Raw genomic sequence first — 23218 nt, forward strand, 5'->3', positions numbered from 1 at the left:
TAATAGGGTTAGGTTTAGGCATAGTTTTACTGAGGTTAAGTTTAGGAATAAGGTTAGGTTATGCATAGTTTTACTGAGGTTAAGTTTAGGAATAAGGTTAGGTTTAGGCATAGTTTTACTGAGGTTAAGGTTAGGAATAAGGTTAGGTTTAGGCATAGTTTTACTCACGTTAAGGTTAGGAATAAGGTTAGGTTTAGACATAGTTTTACTGAGGTTAAGGTTAGGAATAAGGTTAGGTTTAGACATAGTTTAACTGAGGTTAAGGTTAGGAATAAGGTTAGGTTTAGGCAATGTTTAACTGAGGTTAAGGTTAGGAATGAGGTTAGGTTGAGGCATAGTTTAACTGAGGTTAATGTTAGGAATAAGGCTAGGTTTAGGCATAGTTTTACTGAGGTTAAGGTTAGGAATAAGGTTAGGTTTAGGCATAGTTTAACTGAGGTTAAGGTTAGGAATAAGGTTAGGTTTAGACATAGTTTAACTGAGGTTAAGGTTAGGAATGAGGTTAGGTTGAGATATAGTTTTACTGAGGTTAAGGTTAGGAATAAGGTTAGGTTTAGACATAGTTTAACTGAGGTTAAGATTAGGAATGAGGTTAGGTTTAGGCATAGTTTTACTGAGGTTAAGGTTAGGAATAAGGTTAGGTTTAGGCATAGTTTAACTGAGGTTAAGGTTAGCAATAAGGTTAGGTTTAGACATAGTTTAACTGAGGTTAAGGTTAGGAATGAGGTTAGGTTTAGGCATAGTTTTACTGAGGTTAAGGTTAGGAATAAGGTTAGGTTTAGACATAGTTTAACTGAGGTTAAGGTTAGGAATGAGGTTAGGTTTAGACATAGTTTTACTGAGGTTGAGGTTAGGAATAAGGTTAGGTTTAGACATAGTTTAACTGAGGTAAAGGTTAGGAATAAGGTTAGGTTTAGGCTAAGTTTAACTGAGGTTAAGGTTAGGAATGAGGTTAGGTTTAGGCATAGTTTAACTGAGGTTAATGTTAGGAATAAGGTTAGGTTTAGGCATAGTTTTACTGAGGTTAAGGTTAGGAATAAGGTTAGGTTTAGGCATAGTTTAACTGAGGTTAAGGTTAGGAATAAGGTTAGGTTTAGACATAGTTTAACTGAGGTTAAGGTTAGGAATGAGGTTAGATTGAGGCATAGTTTTACTGAGGTTAAGGTTAGTAATAAGGTTAGGTTTAGGCATAGTTTTACTGAGGTTAAGTTTAGGAATAAGGTTAGGTTATGCATAGTTTTACTGAGGTTAAGGTTAGGAATAAGGTTAGGTTTAGGCATAGTCTTACTGAGGTTAAGGTTAGGAATAAGGTTAGGTTTAGGCATAGTTTTACTCAGGTTAAGGTTAGGAATAAGGTTAGGTTTAGACATAGTTTTACTGAGGTTAAGGTTAGGAATAAGGTTAGGTTTAGACATAGTTTAACTGAGGTTAAGGTTAGGAATGAGGTTAGGTTGAGGCATAGTTTTACTGAGGTTAAGGTTAGGAATAAGGTTAGGTTTAGACATAGTTTTACTGAGGTTAAGATTAGGAATGAGGTTAGGTTTAGGCATAGTTTTACTGAGGTTAAGGTTAGGAATAAGGTTAGGTTTAGGCATAGTTTTACTGAGGTCAAGTTTAGGAATAAGGTTAGGTTATGCATAGTTTAACTGAGGTTAAGGTTAGGAATAAGGTTAGGTTTAGGCATAGTTTTACTGAGGTTAAGGTTAGGAATAAGGTTAGGTTTAGGCATAGTTTTACTGAGGTTAAGGTTAAGAATAAGGTTAGGTTTAGGCATAGTTTTACTGAGGTTACGGTTAGGAATAAGGTTAGGTTTAGGCATAGTTTTACTGAGGTTAAGGTTAGGAATAAGGTTAGGTTTAGACATAGTTTTACTGAGGTTACGTTTAGGAATAAGGTTAGGTTTAGACATAGTTTTACTGAGGTTAAGGTAAGGAATACCAGGTGGCGATCGTTCCGAGGTCGCCGGATTTGACCCGGGGCGAGCAACCCGGGGCGAGCCCACCAATGAGACGCAGAGTGAGTAGACAGAAATGGTGGCATCGTATAAAGATATAAAGAGCATTTTGAGAACCTATTATATGAAGATTATATTAAAAATGGGTTTAAGTAGATCTACAAGATCATTGTGGGCTTGTAGATCATGCTTTCGGCGAGTGACACCATTGTGCAGTTGAGTATAAATTGAGCTTCATGTACATAGTCGACATGGTGCATGACTCTGGTTTCAAGTTCATCCCATATATCACAGATGTGTCATTACATTTGACATGTTCCTCTTTGTACACGTTGTATGTCCCAGTTTATACAGTTTAACTAAAACATGTTTGAACAGTGTTTACGCTAACAAGTTAACGGCAGCCTAGATGCTGCTGTCAGAGCAGTAGTGTTGTTGAACAGTGTTTAAGCTAACAAGCTAACAGTATAGCCTACATTCTGCTGTCAAAGCAGACGAGTTGTTGAACAGTGTTTAAGCTAACAAGCTAACGGTAGCCTACATGCTGGAGTCAGAGCAGTAGTGTTGTTGAACAGTGTTTAAGCTAACAAGCTAACGGTAGCCTACATGCTGCTGTCAGAGCAGTAATGTTGTTGAACAGTGTTTAAGCTAACAAGCTAATGGTAGCCTGCATGCTGCTGTCAGAGCAGTAGTGTTGTTGAACAGTGTTTAAGCTAACAAGCTAATGGTAGCCTGCATGCTGCTGTCAGAGCAGTAGTGTTGTTGAACAGTGTTTAAGCTAACAAGCTAATGGTAGCCTACACGCTGCTGTCAGAGCAGTAGTGTTATTGAACAGTGTTTAAGCTAACAAGCTAATGGTAGCCTACATGCTGCTGTCAGAGCAGTAGTGTTTTTGAACAGTGTTTAAGCTAACAAGCTAATGATAGCCTACATAGTGCTGTCAGAGCAGTAGTGTTTTTGAACAGTGTTTAAGCTAACAAGCTAATGGTAGCCTGCATGCTGCTGTCAGAGCAGTATTGTTGTTGAACAGTGTTTAAGCTAACAAGCTAATGGTAGCCTACATGCTGCTGTCTAACAAATTAATTGTAGCCTACATGCTGCTGTCAGAGCAGTAGTGCTGTTGAACAGTGTTTAAGCTAACAAGCTAATGGTAGCCTACATGCTGCTGTCAGAGCAGTACTGTTGTTGAACAGTGTTTAAGCTAACAAGCTAACGGTAGCCTGCATGCTGCTGTCAGAGCAGTAGTGTTGTTGAACAGTGTTTAAGCTAACAAGCTAACGGTAGCCTACATGCTGCTGTTAGAGCAGTAGTGTTATTGAACAGTGTTTAAGCTAACAAGTTAACGGTAGCCTGCATGCTAATGTCAGAGCAGTAGTGTTGTTGAACAGTGTTTAAGCTAACAAGCTAACGGTAGCCTACATGTTGTTGAACCGTGTTTAAGCTAACAAGCAACGGTATCCTGCATGCTGCTGTCAGAGCAGTAGTGTTGTTGACAGTCACATGATGCTTCTGTTGGCTGTAATGTCCATGTTGGAACACCGGGGGCAAACTGACAGCTCAGGAATGTAAGTGTCATCCTTAAAATATTTCCGTTGTGATGTTTTAAATTGTTTTATTATAAGTTGCCTGGCCCAAGATGAAGATGCGTTCTGCCGTTCCAGAGGGTTTAAATAGGACCTCCAGGGCTGTGGGCCATTTATTATGTTGATCCTAATTATTCATATATCTGTGCAACTGTTATTGTAGGCCTACTGCATGTTAGTACTATTTCTTTACTGTGTGTCTATAAAAAGATAATATAATACAAATCAATCTCACATTGGTGCGATTCAGTGTAATGTTATCACAAACAACTATTAGATTTGCTGAAATGTTAGCACTGTAGTTTGGTTAAGTTAATGCAGTTTTTGGAGTGCTTGTGGCATTATTTTATCTCTAAAGAAGGTGCATGTGACAAGCAAAGACAGGCGTGTGTGTGTGTGTGTGTGTGTGTGTGTGTGTGTGTGTGTGTGTGTGTGTGTGTGTGTGTGTGTGTGTGTGTGTGTGTGTGTGTGTGTGTGTGTGTGTGGAAACAGAGGAACATCATGTATATTAGCAGTAGGCGTGGCGTAGAAACAGTAGGAGAGTAAAGCATAGTCTGTGCACGTGACATAGTGCACAGTGTGTGCACGTGACTGTGTGTAGCTGTGCAGGCACGTACATAGACATGAAAGGGGTCTTGAGCCCTTTTACATGTCTGTAAAAAGTTCCCTCTCTCTGCAGACCATAAATGTAGCTTTTACTATGGTGAAGGAAATGCAAATGCCCCTCTCCCTTACTGTACCCGAAGGCTAGCCTGGCATCGCCAGACTGATACCTGAAGGCAGCATTCAAGAGAATTGCCTTTTCTGAACTCTCATGAACTTAAAAGCAGCATTTTATTTTGACAGAATGGTCCTATGTGTAGAAATCAATGCTGTGATCACCACATCTCCAGTAACGCCTTCTTTATACTTAGTTGAGAGTGGTGTCGCACACCTAAAATAGCCGATCTACAACCTCACAACGCGTTGCACTACGACGTGTTGTGAGCCTGTTGTGTGTATGCACATTGTGTATATGATTTACAGTTTTCTGGTTTATTTTTACTGTAATCTTGACAGGTTTAATAAAGACCAAAGATGAGTCATTGTGAGGAGAGAGAGGAGGAGGGAACTGACCAACAGCTCATCCACAGACCAGAGCCTCCATCTGTGTCTATGAAGAGTGATGAACCTGGACCTCCAGATACAAAGTATGTCAATCCTTCTATTCATCTGTTTCCTAGGCTGTGTGTTTTCCACTTCCTGTCGGATTTCATTGGATATAATTAGTCATCTGACCAGTTTCATTGGATTTCATTGGATCAAATCGACAGGAAGTGGAAAACACACAGGAAGTGGAAAGCCTAGGAAACAGGTGAATACAATATACACAACACAATGATGTGATCTCATGCTAAGTCAGATGTGCAAATGACAAAAACAAGACATAATATCTAATAATGTTGTATCATCCCTGTTTATCTATAGATTGTAAGTTACTATGTGTGCAGTTTGTGAATGAAGTCAAGTACAAATCACAATGTGGTGTTCAGTGGTGATGCTGCACTAGACAGGCAGGCTGGTTGTGTGCATGTACAGTATGTGACAAGCTATGTAAAATATGTCTATTACCTGTTATTGTACTGTATATTTAGTCAAATGTTATGGTTTCTATTATTGTATTGCCATTTTATTCAGTGTTCTTGTTGCTGCAATGTTGTGTGAGGAAACTAAAATATGTTACCCTTTTAGAAGTAAATGGAATGCAACAATACAAAAACTAATTTACTTTTTCATTCACATAAACATTTGTATGATTCCAGAAGTCTTTACCACAGACCAGAGTCTCCAACACCCAGCTGTGTGTCTATGAAGAGTGACTGGTCTAAACATGAACCTCTTAACTTCAGTAATGAACCTGGACCTCCACACACAAAGTATGTGAATCCTCCTATACAATATACACAACACTATATCACAACTAGGGATGGTCATATCAGATAGTATCGGATAGAAAAAAGAAACTCTTGTCAACAAAGGTGCTCTCAAGACTGTAGCTGGAGCCCTCATTCAATCCCACTTTGACTATGCTGAGACGTCTTGGTTCTCCAACATCTCAATGTCACTAAAAACTAACCTTCAGACCTCCCAAAACAAACTGATTCAGAATCAGAATCAGTTTTATTGTCACATCACAGGTTTACAAGGTAAAGAAGTGGGTGAAATTCGTTTTTGTACATCGTTCCCATCGCAACGTTAATTTCCATAGAAAGAAGAGGGGGGGGGGGGAGAAGAAGAGGGGTGGGGGGCAAGTGGGAAGGAGATCAAACTTGATTTGACTACTTCTCGGCCTAAAGCCCATGACCCACCTAATTCCAACACATTGCTAGTCTGGGATGGCTCAGGGTAGAAGGCAGGGTTAAGCAATACAAACATGGATTGGCATTTCAGATAGTACTAAATATATCTACACAAATATAGAACAAACATGGGAACATTCTCATTCTACTACTCTGCCACCACAACGTGGAATGTCCTGACACCATCCATTCAAAAAGGCCTGTAAATCCATCATCAGGAAACTATCTAAATCATCTATCAGGAGACCATAAGGAGGTCAACTCCTTTCTCACATAGAAAGGAGACCATAAGGAGGTCAACTCCTTTCTCACATAGAAAGGAGGTGTCATTCACTGCAGACATTTTCCTTTTTTCTCCTTTGTACATAATATAGTGTTTGTATGTGTTGATGGATTATTGTGTTATTTCTTAATACTATGTTGATGAATTGAATACATAGGACCAAAATGGAAACAAGTCCCCAGGACTTTTTAGTGTTATCCTTTTAGCCTTAATGTCTGACTGTACCTCGTGCTTTTTACATTTCTGATTGATAAAGTATTCAATCAATCAGTTAATCAAAACGTATGAAACTTGTAACTATTGCAAAAGAAAAAGTATGCAGTGATTTTATTGGTTGTTGGGTTGGTTGTCAACTATGTTTCTGCAACAAACAGTGGCCTTTGTGGCTTGTGTGGCGCCCCCTATAGGTGGAAGGGAAATCACTTTTGGCTTTGTGTTGTTTTAAGGCCTCTCAATGTGTGATACAAAAACTGGGATAAATCGGATGCTGCATTCATTATTTTGGAAATTATTTTGTAAAATAAGCCCCTACCGCAAAATTTGGAAGGCAATAATAGCCAATCAAAATTTGGAATTGAATATACACATTATCAACACGCACGCACACACTCACATACACTATTCGTGACAATAGAATATTGATTATTGATTATACTGATTATTATTTTGCTTTTTTTATTCTGTTTTCTTGTTGCCGCAATGTCGTGAGGCGAAACTCAAAATAGTTTCCCTTCTATATGTAAAATGAGACTTAACAATAACAAATAGTGAATAAATTGACATCTTCATTCACATGATATTTATAGAAACATTTATATGATTCCAGAAGTCACAGACCAGAGTCTCCAACACCCAGCTATGTGTCTATGAAGAGTGACTGGTCTAGAAGAAGCCCTCCTAACTTCAGTAATGAACCTGGACCTCCAGACACAAAGTATGTGAATCCTCCTATACAATATACACAAAAATCATAACAGTATCGATCCAGATAAATATCAACCATGTTTGAAAATTGTCTTGACGGCCTTGAATATCTGAGAGCAAATCGGGAGGCTTAGGATTGGATTTTTGAACCGCTCACACTAGAGGATAATCATGACCGATATTTGCTCTGGATCTAGACTAGGGTACAGAATGCCCCCCCCTCTCTGGATCTCAATGCAAATTCAAGAAGTAGACATAGGATCTATTAACGTTATATCCTCCCTGGTCAAAGTTTATCTATATATTGTAAGTTACTGTGTTTGTGTGTGTGTGTTTATGGTAAATTTATATAGCGCTTTCATCCAAAGCGCTTTACATTGATTGTGCCATTAACCCATTCACACACACATTCATACACCGATGGCGGAGGAAACCATGCAAGGCACCAACCTGCTCATCGGGAGCAATTAGGGGTTCAGCGTCTTGCTCAAGGACACTTCGACACTAACTCTAGGGGAGCGCCCCAGCCCGGGATCGAACTGGGAACCTTGCGGTTTTCCAGTTCACTCTACCCGGCCACTCTACCCCTGAGCCACTGCCGCCCGTGTGTGTGTGTGTGTGTGTGTGTGTGTGTGTGTGTGTGTGTGTGTGTGTGTGTGTGTGTGTGTGTGTGTGTGTGTGTGTGTGTGTGTGTGTGTGTGTGTGTGTGTGTGTGTGTGTGTGTGTGTGTGTGTGTGTGTGTGTGTGTGTGTGTGTGTGTGTGGAGTATATTTAATAACATAACATACACATTTGTTAGCATTATTTCACTTCACAAGTCTACAAGTAGCCTACAGTCAGACACAAGAGTGGATTCAAGCAGAGAGGTGCCGGTTTGTCTGCTGGGTGTGGGGGTTACAATTAACATCCTCTTTGTTGTTATCCTGGGAGACAGAGGTCTACTGTGTGTCTCCCATTCCCCCTTCCTGCTTCATACAGGTGCAAATTGAATCAGGGAACTCAGAGGGTGATCTATTGTTTGTCTGGGTGGGGTCTCACTTTTGAAGGCTGACCCCCACCCACTTATTCAAAATGTGACTACTGCTATAAAGACTATGACATGTAAGCTTGTAGTGTGTGTGACTCAGCGGCCGGCAGGCTGTTGTGTGGTGTGGTGGGGACCTCGTGGTGGGGACCTCAGGGTCTCCATAGGAAGGCTGTTTGTACTTGTAATAAATCGGAAGCAAAGAAACCTCACTTACTGGAGTGAAGACTCAAATTCATTCTACCACCATTCATTCTCACCACTGGGACAACAAACTTAACTGCAATATGGCGTTGTTGGCAACTACAAAAGTGCAATAGAGCCTTTAAGGCCGTGGAAGAGATACTTTGTGTGTGTGTGTGTGTGTGTGTGTGTGTGTGTGTGTGTGTGTGTGTGTGTGTGTGTGTGTGTGTGTGTGTGTGTGTGTGTGTGTGTGTGTGTGTGTGTGTGTGCAGTTTGTGTACAAATCATAACTAATGACCAGACATAGCTGATCTACAGGCTCACAACACAATGCTGTGACATGTTGTTGAGCTTGTAGATCAGCTATTTTCGGTGTGCGACATGCTTCCAAATGACTGAAATAAGTTGTGGAATTTAATCCATGTAGATGTAAAATGGGACTAGCAACAACAAATATTTAATTCATTGAATTCCCATAATAATTATAGAAACATGTATATGATTCCAGAAGTCTGTACCACAGACCAGAGTCTCCAACACCCAGCTGTGTGTCTTTGAAGAGTGACTGGTCTAGAAGTATCCCTCCTAACTTCAGTAATGAACCTGGACCTCCAAACACAAAGTATGTGAATCCTCCTATACAATATACACAACACTATAAAGCTGCACTCACACTATAGGGTTTTTAAAATCTTAAACAATTTGGAATTCTGGTAGCATCACACACTAGAGGAGAATCTTGTAAGATTCTCTTATGGGATTATCTTGAACATGCACAAACTACGAGATTTTAAATCAATGACAATAAAATGGGACGCAACAATAACAAATCTTGAACAAATTGACCTTCATTCACATGATAATTATAGAAACATGTATAGGATGTGCGTGTGACTCCCTTGTGACACGGGAGTCGCACGCCAATCATATAAATGTTTCTATAATTTTAATAAATATTGAATAAATTGACTTTTTCATTCACATGATAATTAGATTTTTTTATATGATTCCAGAAGTCTTCACCACAGACCAGAGTCTCCAACACCCAGCTATGTGTCTTTGAAGAGTGACTGGTCTATAAGAATCCCTCCTAACTTCAGTAATGAACTTGGACCTCCACACACAAAGTATGTGAATCCTCCTATACAATATACACAACAATATAAAGCATAACGGACAGTAGCGATCCAGATAAATATCAACCATGTTTGAAAATTATCTTGACGGCCTCGAATATCTGAGAGCAAACAGGAGGCTTAAGATTGGATCTTTGAACCGCTCACACTATAGGATAATCATGACCGATATTTGCTCTGGATCTAGACTAGGGTACAGAATGCCCCCCCCCCTCTGTGGATCTCAATGCAAATTCAAGAAGTAGACATAGGATCTATTAACGTTATATCCTCCCTGGTCAAAGTTTATCTATATATTGTAAGTTACTGTGTGTGTGTGTGTGTGTGTGTGTGTGTGTGTGTGTGTGTGTGTGCGCAGTTTGTGTACAAATCATAACTAATGACCAGACATAGCTGATCTACAGTACAGGCTCACAACACAATGCTGTGACATGTTGTTGAGCTTGTAGATCGGCTATTTTCGGTGTGCGACATGCTTCCAAATGACTGAAATCAGTTGTGAACTTTAATCCATGTAGATGTAAAATGGGACTAGCAACAACAAATATTTAATTAGTTGAATTCCCATAATAATTATAGAAACATGTATATGATTCCAGAAGTCTGTACCACAGACCAGAGTCTCCAACACCCAGCTGTGTGTCTTTGAAGAGTGACTGGTCTAAAAGTATCCCTCCTAACTTCAGTAATGAACCTGGACCTCCACACACAAAGTATGTGAATCCTCCTATACAATATACACAATACTATAAAGCTGCACTCACACTATAGGGTTTTTAAAATCTTAAACAATTTGGAATTCTGGTAGCATCACACACTAGAGGAGAATCTTGTAAGATTCTCTTATGGGATTATCTTGAACATGCACATACTACGAGATTTTAAATCAATGACAATAAAATGGGACGTAACAATAACAAATCTTGAACAAATTGACCTTCATTCACATGATAATTATAAAAACATGTATAGGATGTGCGTGCGACTCCCTTGTGACACGGGAGTCGCACGCCAATCATATAAATGTTTCTATAATTTTAATAAATATTGAATAAATTGACTTTTTCATTCACATGATAATTAGATTTTTTTATATGATTCCAGAAGTCTTCACCACAGACCAGAGTCTCCAACACCCAGCTATGTGTCTTTGAAGAGTGACTGGTCTAGAAGAATCCCTCCTAACTTCAGTAATGAACCTGGACCTCCACACACAAAGTATGTGAATCCTCCTATACAATATACACAACAATATAAAGCATAACGGACCGTAGCGATCCAGATGAATATCAACCATGTTTGAAAATTGTCTTGACGGCCTCGAATATCTGAGAGCAAACAGGAGGCTTAAGATTGGATCTTAAACGCTCACACTATAGGATAATCATGCCTGACATTTGCTCTGGATCTAGGCTGGGGTACGGAATACACCTCCTCTGTGGATCTCAATGCAAATTCAAGAAGTAGACATAGGATCTATTAACGTTATATCCTCCCTGGTCAAAGTTTGTGTGTGTGTGTTTGTGTGTTTGTGTGTGTGTGTGTGTGTGTGTGTGTGTGTGTGTGTGTGTGTGTGTGTGTGTGTGTGTGTGTGTGTGTGTGTGTGTGTGTGGTTTGTGAATTAAGTCGTACAAATCATAACTAACTACAAAAAGTGCTCCTCGGAGCACAGGTCTCCGCCAGGTGGCGCTATCATAGGAAATATGTGAAAAGGGTGTCATTTCTTCTTAGACCTTTCAATCGGACACTGGATTCATGATATGAAGCATTTTGTTCCAAAAATGTGTTTTGCTAAATTAGACCTGCTGGTGGCGCTATAACAGGCCAATGTGAAAGGGGTGGCATTTCTTCCTCTGCCTAGTGGGAATATGCGTGTGCAATTTTATGGAAATGGCAAGCTACGTTCATGATTTGAGGCATTTTGTTCAAAACGGACCAATCCTGCAAACTTTGGAAGCCAACCTTAGCCAATGAGGATGGAATATGGAAAATCAGACATATCCGGGTTGATCACATGACTATAGAGATACTGTTTACCGATTTGCATGACGTTTGGTTAAAAGCTGTAGGAGTAATGGGGAAAAAATGGGTTTTGCAAAGATCAGCCTCCTGGTGGCGCTATGACAGGCCCATGTGAAAAATGTGGGGCAGAGGTTCTGAATTGGCATCCAGGGAGTGTGTGTGCACACTTTCGCATCGACCGGGCCAACGGTGCCGGAGATTAGCTGGTAACACACGGACAGGACGGACGGACGGACGTACGGACAGGGGGCAAAACATACTCTCTCGCCATGCCTTTCGGCCTGGCGGAGACAATAACCGGAAATAACTAAATAATTGATCTACAGGCTCACAAGTCACAACACAGCGCTTTGACGTGTTGTTGAGCATGTAGATCAGCTATTTTTGGTGCGCAACATGCTTCCAAATGACTGAAATCAGTTGTGGCGACTGAGAACTTTAATCCATGTAGATGTAAAATGGAATAACAAATATTGAACAAATTGAATTCACATGATAATTATAGAAACATTTATATAATTCCAGAAGTCTTCACCACAGACCAGAGTCTCCAACACCCAGCTGTGTGTCTTTGAAGAGTGACTGGTCTAAAGATGGCCCTCCTAACTTCAGTAATGAACCTCGACCTCCACACACAAAGTATGTGAATCGTCCTACACAATATACACAACACTATAAAGCTTCACTCACTCTACAAGATTTTTAAAATCTTAGACAATGTGCAATTCTGGTAGCATCACACACTACAGGGCCCTATTTCACGAAAGGTGAATTAAATAAGCCTGGGCTTAAGTCAAATCCAGGCTTGACAAAGTCGGTTCCGTATAGCCTGGTTTATTCCGTTCCATGAACGCCAAGCCAGGCTGAAAAGGAGCGACTTTGTCGAGCTAGACCTTGTCAAGCCAGGCTGTGTTGAGCCAGGATGGTAAAGCCAGGCTTCACGTATTCCTATAAAAGACCATGAAAGTCGATAGCAGAATCCTTGAACTTGACCAATCATGGAGCCTAAAACCGTTCTTCTCTGTGGCTGAACAGCAGTACTGCAGCAGCTCAGGGAATCATACATGGAAGTAAAATGTATAAAACAAGAAAGGAAACAAGACTGCAATAAATGGATCCAGGGAGAAAGCGTGGCAAAGTATTGCCGACAAATTAAATGCACAATTAAGTCGTCCAAAAATACAATTTATATACAAGTCCATAAATATATAATTCAGTTAGGCTTAAACATGAGGAGTGTATAGTGAATATTGGAATTATCGCCTACTCATCTACAATTATAGCGATCCATCTATATATATATCTGCAGTGCCGTCCACTGGGGTCCCGGTGGCGATAACGGGGGCGGCGGTATATAACGGGGGTCCCGGTGGCCCCTGCGGCGGCGGTACAACGATAACTGGGTCCCGGCGGTGATTACGGGGGTCCCGGCGGCGGCGGTACAACGATAACGGGGTCCCGGCGGTGATAACGGGGGTCCCGGTGGTGGTAACGGGGGCGGCGGTATAGCGGGGGTCCCGGCGGCGATAACAGGGGTCCCGGCGGCCGTAACGGGAGTAAAAAAAGGCACTTTTTTCGGGCTTGTAGATCTTTGATTTTTGCATAAGAATTGAATAAGTGTGGGGAAACTCATTGGTTTACTGATTTACTGCTTAAAGGGCAAGACCACTTTGGTAGAGGTTTGGGTTGTGTAGTTACCTTGCCATCATGATGCAACTCCAAAGGTGGACAAGAAATCCAAAATAATTTCTCCATTGACTAGATTGATGATTTAAAATATGCCCCTCATTGACTTACATTGTACAGTGAAGAGGCTCTTTTAAACCCGTAACTAATAATTTATATATATGTGTGTGTGTGTGTGTGTGTGTGTGTGTGTGTGTGTGTATGTACGTGTGTGTGTGTGTGTGTGTGTGTGTGTGTGTGTGTGTGTGTGTGTGTGTGTGTGTGTGTGTGTGTGTGTGTGTGTATATATATATATATATGTACGTCAGACATATTTTATAATATAAAAACAAAATCTGTAATATATTATCAAACATCTAACAACAATATGAACTATAGTGTTAACAGAGTGACAATGACATATCATATGAGTCATTGTGAAACAATTATGATTCATGGTCACACACTATTTCAGTAATATAATTAAATCGATTATATCTTATTGTATTTATTTCATTTTATTTGAATGCAGGGTCATTAAAATGCGTCCATATACAAACACATGTGTGGAAAAACTTGAAGAACAAGGCACTGGATTAAGTAAGCTTGGCTGTTAGCCTGCTCCTGACCAGGCTAACTTCACAGCTAAGTTGCCATGGTAACTAAAGTAGGATTGCTTCAATTCTCTTTCGTGAAATCTAGTCATGGACAAATTTAGCCAGGGTGAACTGGCTAAGCTAATCTGGCAAGATAATTCAGCTTTCATGAAACCGATTCATCCCTAATCCTGGCTAAATTAAACCAGGATAGACGTTAAAGCCAGGCTTAAGCCCTAATTCACCTTTCGTGAAATAGGCCCCTGGATTATGGGATTATCTTGAACATAAACATAGTAGGGACAAACGTGGCATCTTTCTATGAGGACAGTGTTGCTGCTTGGAGCATACACAAACTCAACAAAGTTGCAGAACCCATGCTCAGGTGTCAGTGACACACCTGTGACTGTCACACACCTGCCAGCAGTCGTGTGCTGGCAGGTCACTAAACGAGAGCGATTACCAACAGAAGCATATTGGGGAATTTTGAAAATGTTTTGGGGGCGCTACCTACAAATTCAGCTGTGCTGCTCATTCCACGATTGCACGATCCTTACAAGTTATACCTCGTTGTAAAGGTGACTAATTAACAATAAAACGTATATAAAATATAGGGGAGAAATAATCGTTAAAGTTAAGTTTCCGAACTTTTTCTGGGCAGTTATTATTTTGCTAACTAGACCATTCCCGTCAGGGGATATGAGCACCCAAAGTATGTGCAGTTGGGGTTATGCGCTGTGCACAGACAGTATATCAGGGATTGAAAGTGACTTTGTACTTGATATCTGCAACACTTCCAACACACACACACATCACACGCGTCCCGTCGCCGCGGCACGGAGCCACAGAGAACACACACAAACACCCGCTCATAAACAGTTCCAACAGCCGGAGCGGTCCACTGTCACAAACACACACACGCACACACACACACACACACACACACAAGGCCGTCGCGCCCGCTACCCGTCGCGAACACACACACACACACACACACACACACACACACACACACACACACACACACACACACACACACACACACACACACGTACGGCCAGAGCAGTCCCCCATCACGAACACACACACACACACGGCTAGAGCCGTCCCCCGTCGCGGACACACACACACTCACGCGGCCAGAGCCGCCCCCCGCCGCGAACACACGCACACGGCCGTTGTGCGACCCGTCGCGAACACATATGTGGCAGACAGCAACAGAGTGGGTCTATGGATTCGACACATGTGCAGTTTCATCGTTCATCCTAAAGCGTGGGGGGATGTAACCATGGCGACGGCTATAAGCATGGCGACGCTAAGTCCCATAGCCCAAATTATTTTACAAAAAAACGCTAATTAACAGCTTACAATTGGTTGAAAGTGAAAAACGGGCGTCGCTGTTCCGTGTACATGGTCAATGGCCATGTGCAATTGCTGATTAATTGCTGCAGCAATTGAGGAGAAGCGGGCAGAAGAGATTTTGGGGACAGACACTCACATTTGTTAAATTATTGGAGAAATGGAGGATATATTTATTTTAGTAATTTTCCTCTTTAGAGCAGTGGTTCTCAAAGTGGGGTCTGACCACCAGGGGTCCTTTAGGGGGTTACAGGGGGTCCCCAGCAAAATGAGAAACAGTCTTACTACTTAACCCTATTTTATACTTCGGATAATCCAAAATAGCTGATGTACAGGCTCACAACATATCACAGTGCAGCTTATTTTGAGCTTGTAGATCTGTATCAATCAATCATTTTACAAAAAATGTAACAATGATCAAACACAAATCTTCTCTTATGGGGTCCATGGCAGAACATATTTTCAGATGGAGATCTGTAGTCACAGAAATATACATTGTCTTCATCTCCACAGAGAGAGGAAGAGGAGTGGTTGTGTTGTGACAGAGCAGGCGTCCAGGTGTTCAGTGTGTGAGGAGGTTCTGACAGATCCAGTCTCTACCAGCTGTGGACACTGGTTCTGCAGACAGTGCATCACCTCATACTGGGACCAGTCTGCTCCAACAGGACACTATGACTGTCCCCAGTGTGGAAAGAGATCCAGAACCACAACTGGACTGAAGACACCCAGTCAAACCACACCTGGACAAAGTAAGACTGGACAGAATTTGCATAATTTTACAATACATTTTTTAAATAATAAAATAAATAATGCTAAATTGCAGAAATCATAGTCAGACTTAACTCATTCAGTGCCACATGACGTCTAAGACGTCACGAGGCCTGACGCCCTGAGTGCCAAGACGTCATGAACATGCACACACTATGTTTTTTTGTTTTTTTTAAACATGCTCAGAACCCAAGATATGATGATTTGAAGATTTGCTGCTCCATTCACTTCTTGTTTAACTTTTTACTGAAAAAGGCTGTATCTCGGCTCCTAAGCATTTTTTTTTTACAATTAATTTTGGTTGTGGCACTCAGAACCAAAATTCCATAAATAAGCATGGCACTGGAAGAGTTAATGTTCAAATTAGTGTGTATCAATATTTAAGTGCAAATAATGAAGCAAAAAAACTATCAACTCGACAAAAACAACTGATCTTGTGTTATTACTTTTGGCTGTTTGTTTTCTAACAAATTGTGTGCCGTAAAGATGTAAAGTTATGAATTAACCGGAATGTTTAAAACATACATTTTCTTCTCATTTCAGATGTCAGTCTGCAGGATGATTTGAATGATTATAAGATCAGTTTGAACAGTCTTGATGATGTGAAAGACCACATGACAGAAGAGTCTGGAACCTCCCTCACCAGCACCTACACAGAGCTCTACATCACAGAGGGAGAGAGTGAAGGGGTTAATAGTCAACACGAGGTGATACAGCTTGAGACAGCTTCCAACATGAAGACCTTCCATGACACACCAATCAACTGCTGTGACATCTTTAAACCCCTCCCTGGCAGAAAGACACCCATCAGAAGAGTTCTGACCAAGGGCATCGCTGGCATTGGAAAAACATTCTCTGTGAGTAAGTTCACTCTGGACTGGGCAAAGGGTTTGGAAAATCAAGATGTAAATCTCCTGGTTCCCTTTTCATTCCGGGAGCTGAACTTGGTCAGAGATAAGCAGTACAGTCTTCTCACACTGATCCAGGATTTCCACCCAACATTAAAGAAGGTCACAGCAGAGCAGCTCGCTGTCTGGAAAGTTGGCTTCATCTTTGATGGTCTGGATGAAAGCAGATTTCCATTATACTTCCAAAACAATGACATTGTTTCTGATGTCACAGTGACATCATCAGTGGATGCTCTGTTGACAAACATCCTCAAGGGGAATCTGCTCCCCTCAGCCCTCCTCTGGATAACCACCAGACCTGCAGCAGCCAATCAGATCCCTCCTGAATGTGTTGACATGGTGACAGAAGTGCGAGGGTTCACAGACCCCCAGAAGGAGAAGTACTTTAGGAACAGATTCAGTGAAGAGAAGCTGGCCGACAGAATCCTCTCACACTTGAAGACATCAAGGACCCTCCACATCATGTGTCACATCCCACTATTCTGTTGGATCATTGCAACCATTCTGCTGGACATGCTGAGGACACACACGATAGGACAGCTGCCCAAGACCCTGACTGAGATGTGCTGCCACTTCCTGTTGGTTCAGACAAAGAGAAAGAAGCAGAAGTATGAGACTCATGATGTGAAGATGAAAGAAAAAGAAAATGGGACTCAACAGCTCCTCATGAAGACTGACAGGGATGTTCTACTGAAGCTGGGCAGGCTGGCATTTGAACATCTGGAGAAAGGTAGTATCCTGTTCTACCAAGAAGACCTGGAAGAGTGTGGTCTTGATGTCAAAGATGCCTCACTGTACTCAGGAGTGTGCACAGAGATCTTCAAAAGAGAGAGTGTGCTGTTCCAGAAAATGGTCTACAGCTTTGTTCATCTGAGCATCCAGGAGTTTATGGCTGCAGTCTACCTGCTCCATTGTTTCACAGAGAAGAACATGAAGGTACTGAAGACATTCCTGGACGATAATAAATACAAGAGTGACGGCTCCCTCTCTGACTTCCTGAAAGCTGCTATGAAAAAAGCCCTGAAGAGTAAAAATGGCCACCTGGACCTACTTGTTCGGTTCCTTCATGGCCTCTCACTGGAATCCAACCAGACACTGTTAGGAGGTCTACTGAGTCAGACAGAGAACAGTCCAGAGAGCATCCAGAAAGCCATCAAGAACCTAAAGAGAATGACCACTCATGATGCCTCTCCTGACAGATGTATTAACATCTTCCACTGTTTGATGGAGATGAACGACCACTCAGTACATCAGGAGATCCAAAAGTACCTCAAGTCAAAGAATGGATCAAAGAAGAAACTGTCTGGGAGCCAGTGTTCAGCTTTGGCCGTCATGCTGCTGATGTCAGAGGAGGTTCTGGAAGAGTTCGACCTGGACAAATACAACACATCAGAGAGGTTTCGAGGGAGACTGATCCCAGCTGTGAGGAACTGCAGAAAGGCTCGGTTAGTAGTCAAGTGAATAGAAACTTCCTAGAGTCAATCTGCCATTACAGTTAACACTATAATTAGAAATGAAGGTTGACATAAAAGTTCCAATAATGCTGTCTGTGTCTCAAATAGTGACTAGTGGTATTGTGTGCAAATAAAGGCCAGTCCACAATAAAGCAGGGTAAAAACAAAACTAAAGGCAGGTACACACTGCAGGATATTTGGTCCGATTATGCTGTCTGGGACCTTTTTTGGTGCTCGCCGACAAAACCTCGAGGCGAGGTTTTGGTCGCTGTGTGTGACAGGCTCTGCGAGAGGATATGGCCACGATAATTACGCTCGACGATGGCTTCCCGACCGTTTTCAAATATCTAGCTGGTTAGATATTCAGCTCTGTCCCACACTCGACATGAGACAGTATCATACAGTATGAAAGGAGCTGAGACCACTCTGCGAGGAGATGCACGCTACAGCCAATGAGAGCACATTACAGCCACCGTGGCTATGGAGGGTCGTTGGACCTATCCACAAATAACAGTCCCTACCGTAATATTACCGTCCAGTCCTGTATTAAGTTAAACATTATAAAACAAAATGAGAGAGTGAGCGAGCGTGCTCGAGGGGGGGCTGTTTATTTTAGAGCAATTGCACAGAGAGAGAGAGAGAGAGAGAGAGAGAGAGAGAGAGAGAGAGAGAGAGAGAGAGAGAGAGACTGAAAGAGCCCGATTTTGCGCGAAATAAGCAACCATGTTTGTGAAAACAAGGCCAACAAAACCGACTATAAGCACTTTAAACCTATATACAAATACATTGTATATTTGAAAAATAGCCAATCGACAAGCTCACGTTGTAGATCGGCTATCAAAGAAAAATCTTGAAAAAAAATATTTGGGGGTCCTTGCCATGAAAATGTTTGAGAACAACTGGTTCAAACAACATTAGGAAACAAGGCCAAATAAGCAACTACACTTTCAAGCAACTTTACAGAAAAACAATCCCAAAGTCGATTATAATAGAAGGACATGGCAACACTGCGTGCTGCGTACCTGACACGAGAGAGAGAGAGAGAGAGAGAGAGAGAGAGAGAGAGAGAGAGAGAGAGAGAGAGAGAGAGAGAGAGAGAGAGAGAGAGAGAGAGAGAGAGAGAGAGAGAGAGAGAGAGAGAGAGAGAGAGAGAGAGAGAGAGAGAGAGAGAGAGAGAGAGACTCATATATCACGGTAGACGTCGATTAAAATGAATTGGAATAAAAACAAACGTATGTATTGGGTCTGACCCTGGATAGCATCCTAGTGAACTATCCTACAGTGTGTAATCCCTGTTCAGGGATCAATCTATAGTGTGAAAACAACAACGATATATGACAGCCGATTTCAAGAAATAAACTCCTGCAGTGTGTAATGCTTAACGATCAGATGACTTCCCGACCACTTTAAAAGTCCTACAGTGTGTACCTGCCCTAAGAGTATAAAAGCCCTGCTGGTTACCCCCACCAGACCAGTGTTTTGAACCCACTGACATTGCCATCCTCTCAGTAGTGGAACTTAAAATAAAAAAGACAAGATAATTGTTATTTTCAAAGGTCCTCATTCACACACCTCTTAACATTTCTGCTATATTCTTTAGTGTAGGTTTGCTTGTAAATAAAGAGCCACGTCTGATTCATGAAAGGCTTGATTTGTGCGCGACTCAGATGTATCAGATTATGAAAACCGAAATACCCAACATTAAACCAGCTTCACCGTGGTGAAAGCACTCAAGTTCAAAGGGGTCACTTGTCAAAAAGAAAAGGTCTACAAGCTTACAATGCTTTGCATCGTTGGTAGCATGAAGGTGAACCTGTGGAATGTGGAGACATTTCCTGGCAATACGTTTTTTTAAGATATGATGTTTTGGTTCCAAAGTGTTGGTCCTGACGGCTGAATAAAATTGCCATTACCAATGCTGTAGTACAGCTGAATATCCATGGACAACTTATAAACAACATATGTTTGTCCAAGCTCCAGATTCAATTATTTTATTGCAACTGCCACAGTTCACCTGTTGAGCTTCTTTGCTCTGTTAAAGGGACATAAAACCCTAAACCATTATTATGTTTTAATAGTTTTTGAATGCTGATCTCTGCCAGCTTGTTTGTAAAGCTTTTACACATTGTTGGCAGTAAATATGACATGTATTTGCTCATTCTCACTTTATTCATTTCACACCTTCAACTGCTGGTTGAAATCTTTGATATCAAAGTTGCGATCTTCCTCTGTACAGTCTTTCTGTGACGTCTAGTTCCACACTTGTTTTTGATTGCATTCCTGAGCCAAAATAGAATATTTGCGGTGTCTGCTGTGGTAGAAAACCAATGCAAAACTATATAAACTCCAAAACAACTCTCACAGTGTAATCACTATGAGCCTACTGATGATCCAGTTTTAAAGAGAATGTTTTAAATATGGTTTTGCTCTTGTTAAGATTGGTTTCCTATCAACTTCAATTAGTCAAATATTGGATTATTGTCTCAGGAATGTCACAAAAACTAAAATCTTCATGAATTCAAGGTTTAATTTATAGGAAAACATTTTTTTTTTGGGGTAACATATTCCTTTAACACATTGAATGCCAATCGCGTAGATCTACGCGAACCTATTTATAGCCGCAGCGTGCCAGTCGCGTAGATCTACGCGAACCGCCGATTCCCATGTTAATCGCCCAAGGTGCACTTTCCGAATTTTTTTGATCCATTTCCGTTTCCGGTTTTCGGTCGGAAACGGAATTATTCGGGTTCCGGTTTTTTCGATCGTATCCGCTTCCTGTCTGGGATCCTGTTTAAAACTCGATTTTCTCGGTTTGTTGTTTTTCTCCTCGCTGATCACTGTTTAGCGTGTATCGGCTGTAGCTTCAAGATGGCGGCTCGCATTTGGAAACTGTTTTCGCTGGACGTTTCTCACGGATCCGCTGTGTGTTTAGAACCAAATGAACGCGCACTTTTAACTTATTTAGCGAGGTCTGTGGCGACATGATAAAAACAAAAAAACAACAATAAAACGCTGGCACTGGTGAGTACATTATGAGATTAAACTCTGGCATGGAATGTGTTAATGGAAGACAAAACTATACGAGTATACTCAGCATACTGTAGGTGAAGTGCACACATGTAAACATGAAGGTAACCAACATCAATTCCAAACAAACATTAAGTCATCAAAAACCAACTATATTACATTCACTTATAGTAATTATGAATAATATGATATTATGTAAAACTGAGGTGTGAATTATGTGAACTAGGTGTAATTTGTTTTGATAGTCTCTTATTTAATCTGTATTTACAGACTTGTTGGCTGTAACCTCAGACAGACAGAGGTTGAAGTTGTGGCTTCAGCTCTCAGCTCTAATCCTTCACATTTGAGAGAATTGGACCTCAGCCAAAACAGCCTGCACGACTCAGGACTACTGGAGCTGCTCTTAGCTGGACTGAAGAGTGTGCACTGTAGACTGGAAATCCTAAGGTATGATACATTTACCCAATTTATTTTTGATCAATTCTGTTTTATGATGTACTGTATTATGTGAATATAATATGAATGCTGTGGTGAGAATGTATTAAAAAGAATGATATCATGGGAACACAAGCCTACCTCATGTCCTGCCATGCTGAGATACAAAATTACACTATCGTTGTTGGATGTATTTTGTCAGATCTTCATCATCTTTTAGTTTTGATTATTTATATTGATATTAATGGGTGCAAGCGTCCATTTAAGTAATAGGGATTTCACTAGATGACCACCCTTAAAAGGTTTTGCAGGTACAAAGGTGATCTAGATTTCCTACCTATGAGCATGTGGTCTTTTTCTCCTTCCTTAAAAAGGATCAAATAACTCAAGCAAGATCTGACAAAGACCTATGAGACACAGAGCGCAGGAACATCCTCAAACATTTTAAAATTACATTTGTGAGAAACATTAGGATAGCCTTGTTCATTTGTAGCAATTTTCAGATGATCTTGCAATGTACTTAAAGAAATTATGAAATGGCTTTTTTGCTCATTTTATTTTGAAGGATGAGTCTGAAACTGAAGCCTATTTGTGTCTCAACTAATCACAGTCTCAGCCGATGGTCCCGTCCCCTCTGGCTATGGGACCGGCCAGAGATGGCTAATGTTTGTAGCATGTAGCTCGCGCAGAGGGGGGCAGTGTGAAGCCTGTTCATGGAACTACATTTCTTATTTCTAAACTAAAATGTTTTCAGATACATATTTTAGTGTACTCTTTAAAGGTGCAGTGAAATGAAAAATATGTTTTTCACACTTTTAGAGCATATCCGTGATCATCATATGGGCATACCTAACAATAGATGCGTATTAGTTGTGTATTTTTATATCAAAAGTCCCTAAAAAGACAATCTCAATTACTTCCTGTAAACGTAAGCGTGCTGCGTGATGACATAACGCAGCTTTCATGAATATAAATGAATCTTGATTACATGCACCTGTTTGATTCCCATAGCTGCACGTTCTTCAAACACAGCTGATTTTATTAATCTAAAAACATTATAGGTTAGAAATAAGCCACGTAGTAGCAAACGTGCTTAACTGGCCGTCTCTATCTCACTTGTAAACAAACACTAGCCGTGTTGCGCACGGCTGAAGTGATTGAGATTCCAACATCCCATAGCCTGAAGGGATGGGACCTTCTGATTGGTTGAGAGTCGGTTGAGACGACGTTTCAGACTGAATCTTCTAAATAAAATGACCGAAAGTGTCACTGCACTGCATCTTTAAGTTTAAAATTAGTAATACACTGTCTGGACATCATCTTGAATGAGATTCAAAATGGCGTAGGGCTGTATAATTTAAATCAGGTGTGTTTGGAGGAACATGCATTTTTCGTTCTGGCACTGAGGGCATTCAGAAAAAACTCGGGATAATTTGTGGCTTGGCACTGAGAGAGTTAATAATCTGTCTTTGTTTTCTTTCTTATTTCATTGTATTCTTGTTGTATTTTCTTTCTTTCTTTCTTTCTTTCTTTCTTTCTTTCTTTCTTTCTTTCTTTC

The 23218-nt window shown here is 40.9% G+C and overlaps 1 protein-coding gene across 1 annotated transcript in view; it reads left to right on the forward strand.

Moving 5' to 3' along the window:
• Positions 1-23218, forward strand: part of LOC308094999 (NACHT, LRR and PYD domains-containing protein 12-like) — a 518863-nt gene that overhangs the window by 71097 nt on the left and 424548 nt on the right. Inside the window, exons 5-11 of the mRNA XM_080441848.1 lie at positions 4597-4727; positions 5340-5453; positions 6986-7093; positions 8799-8912; positions 9304-9417; positions 10026-10139; positions 10531-10644. Of these exons, the coding sequence (XP_080297974.1) occupies positions 4615-4727; positions 5340-5453; positions 6986-7093; positions 8799-8912; positions 9304-9417; positions 10026-10139; positions 10531-10644 (791 nt within the window). The 5' untranslated portion in view covers positions 4597-4614. The remainder of the gene's footprint in view (positions 1-4596; positions 4728-5339; positions 5454-6985; positions 7094-8798; positions 8913-9303; positions 9418-10025; positions 10140-10530; positions 10645-23218) is intronic.

This window comes from Gymnoscopelus braueri (genome assembly GCF_963280865.1).
Source record: "Gymnoscopelus braueri genome assembly, chromosome: 11".
Lineage (NCBI taxonomy): Eukaryota > Metazoa > Chordata > Actinopteri > Myctophiformes > Myctophidae > Gymnoscopelus > Gymnoscopelus braueri.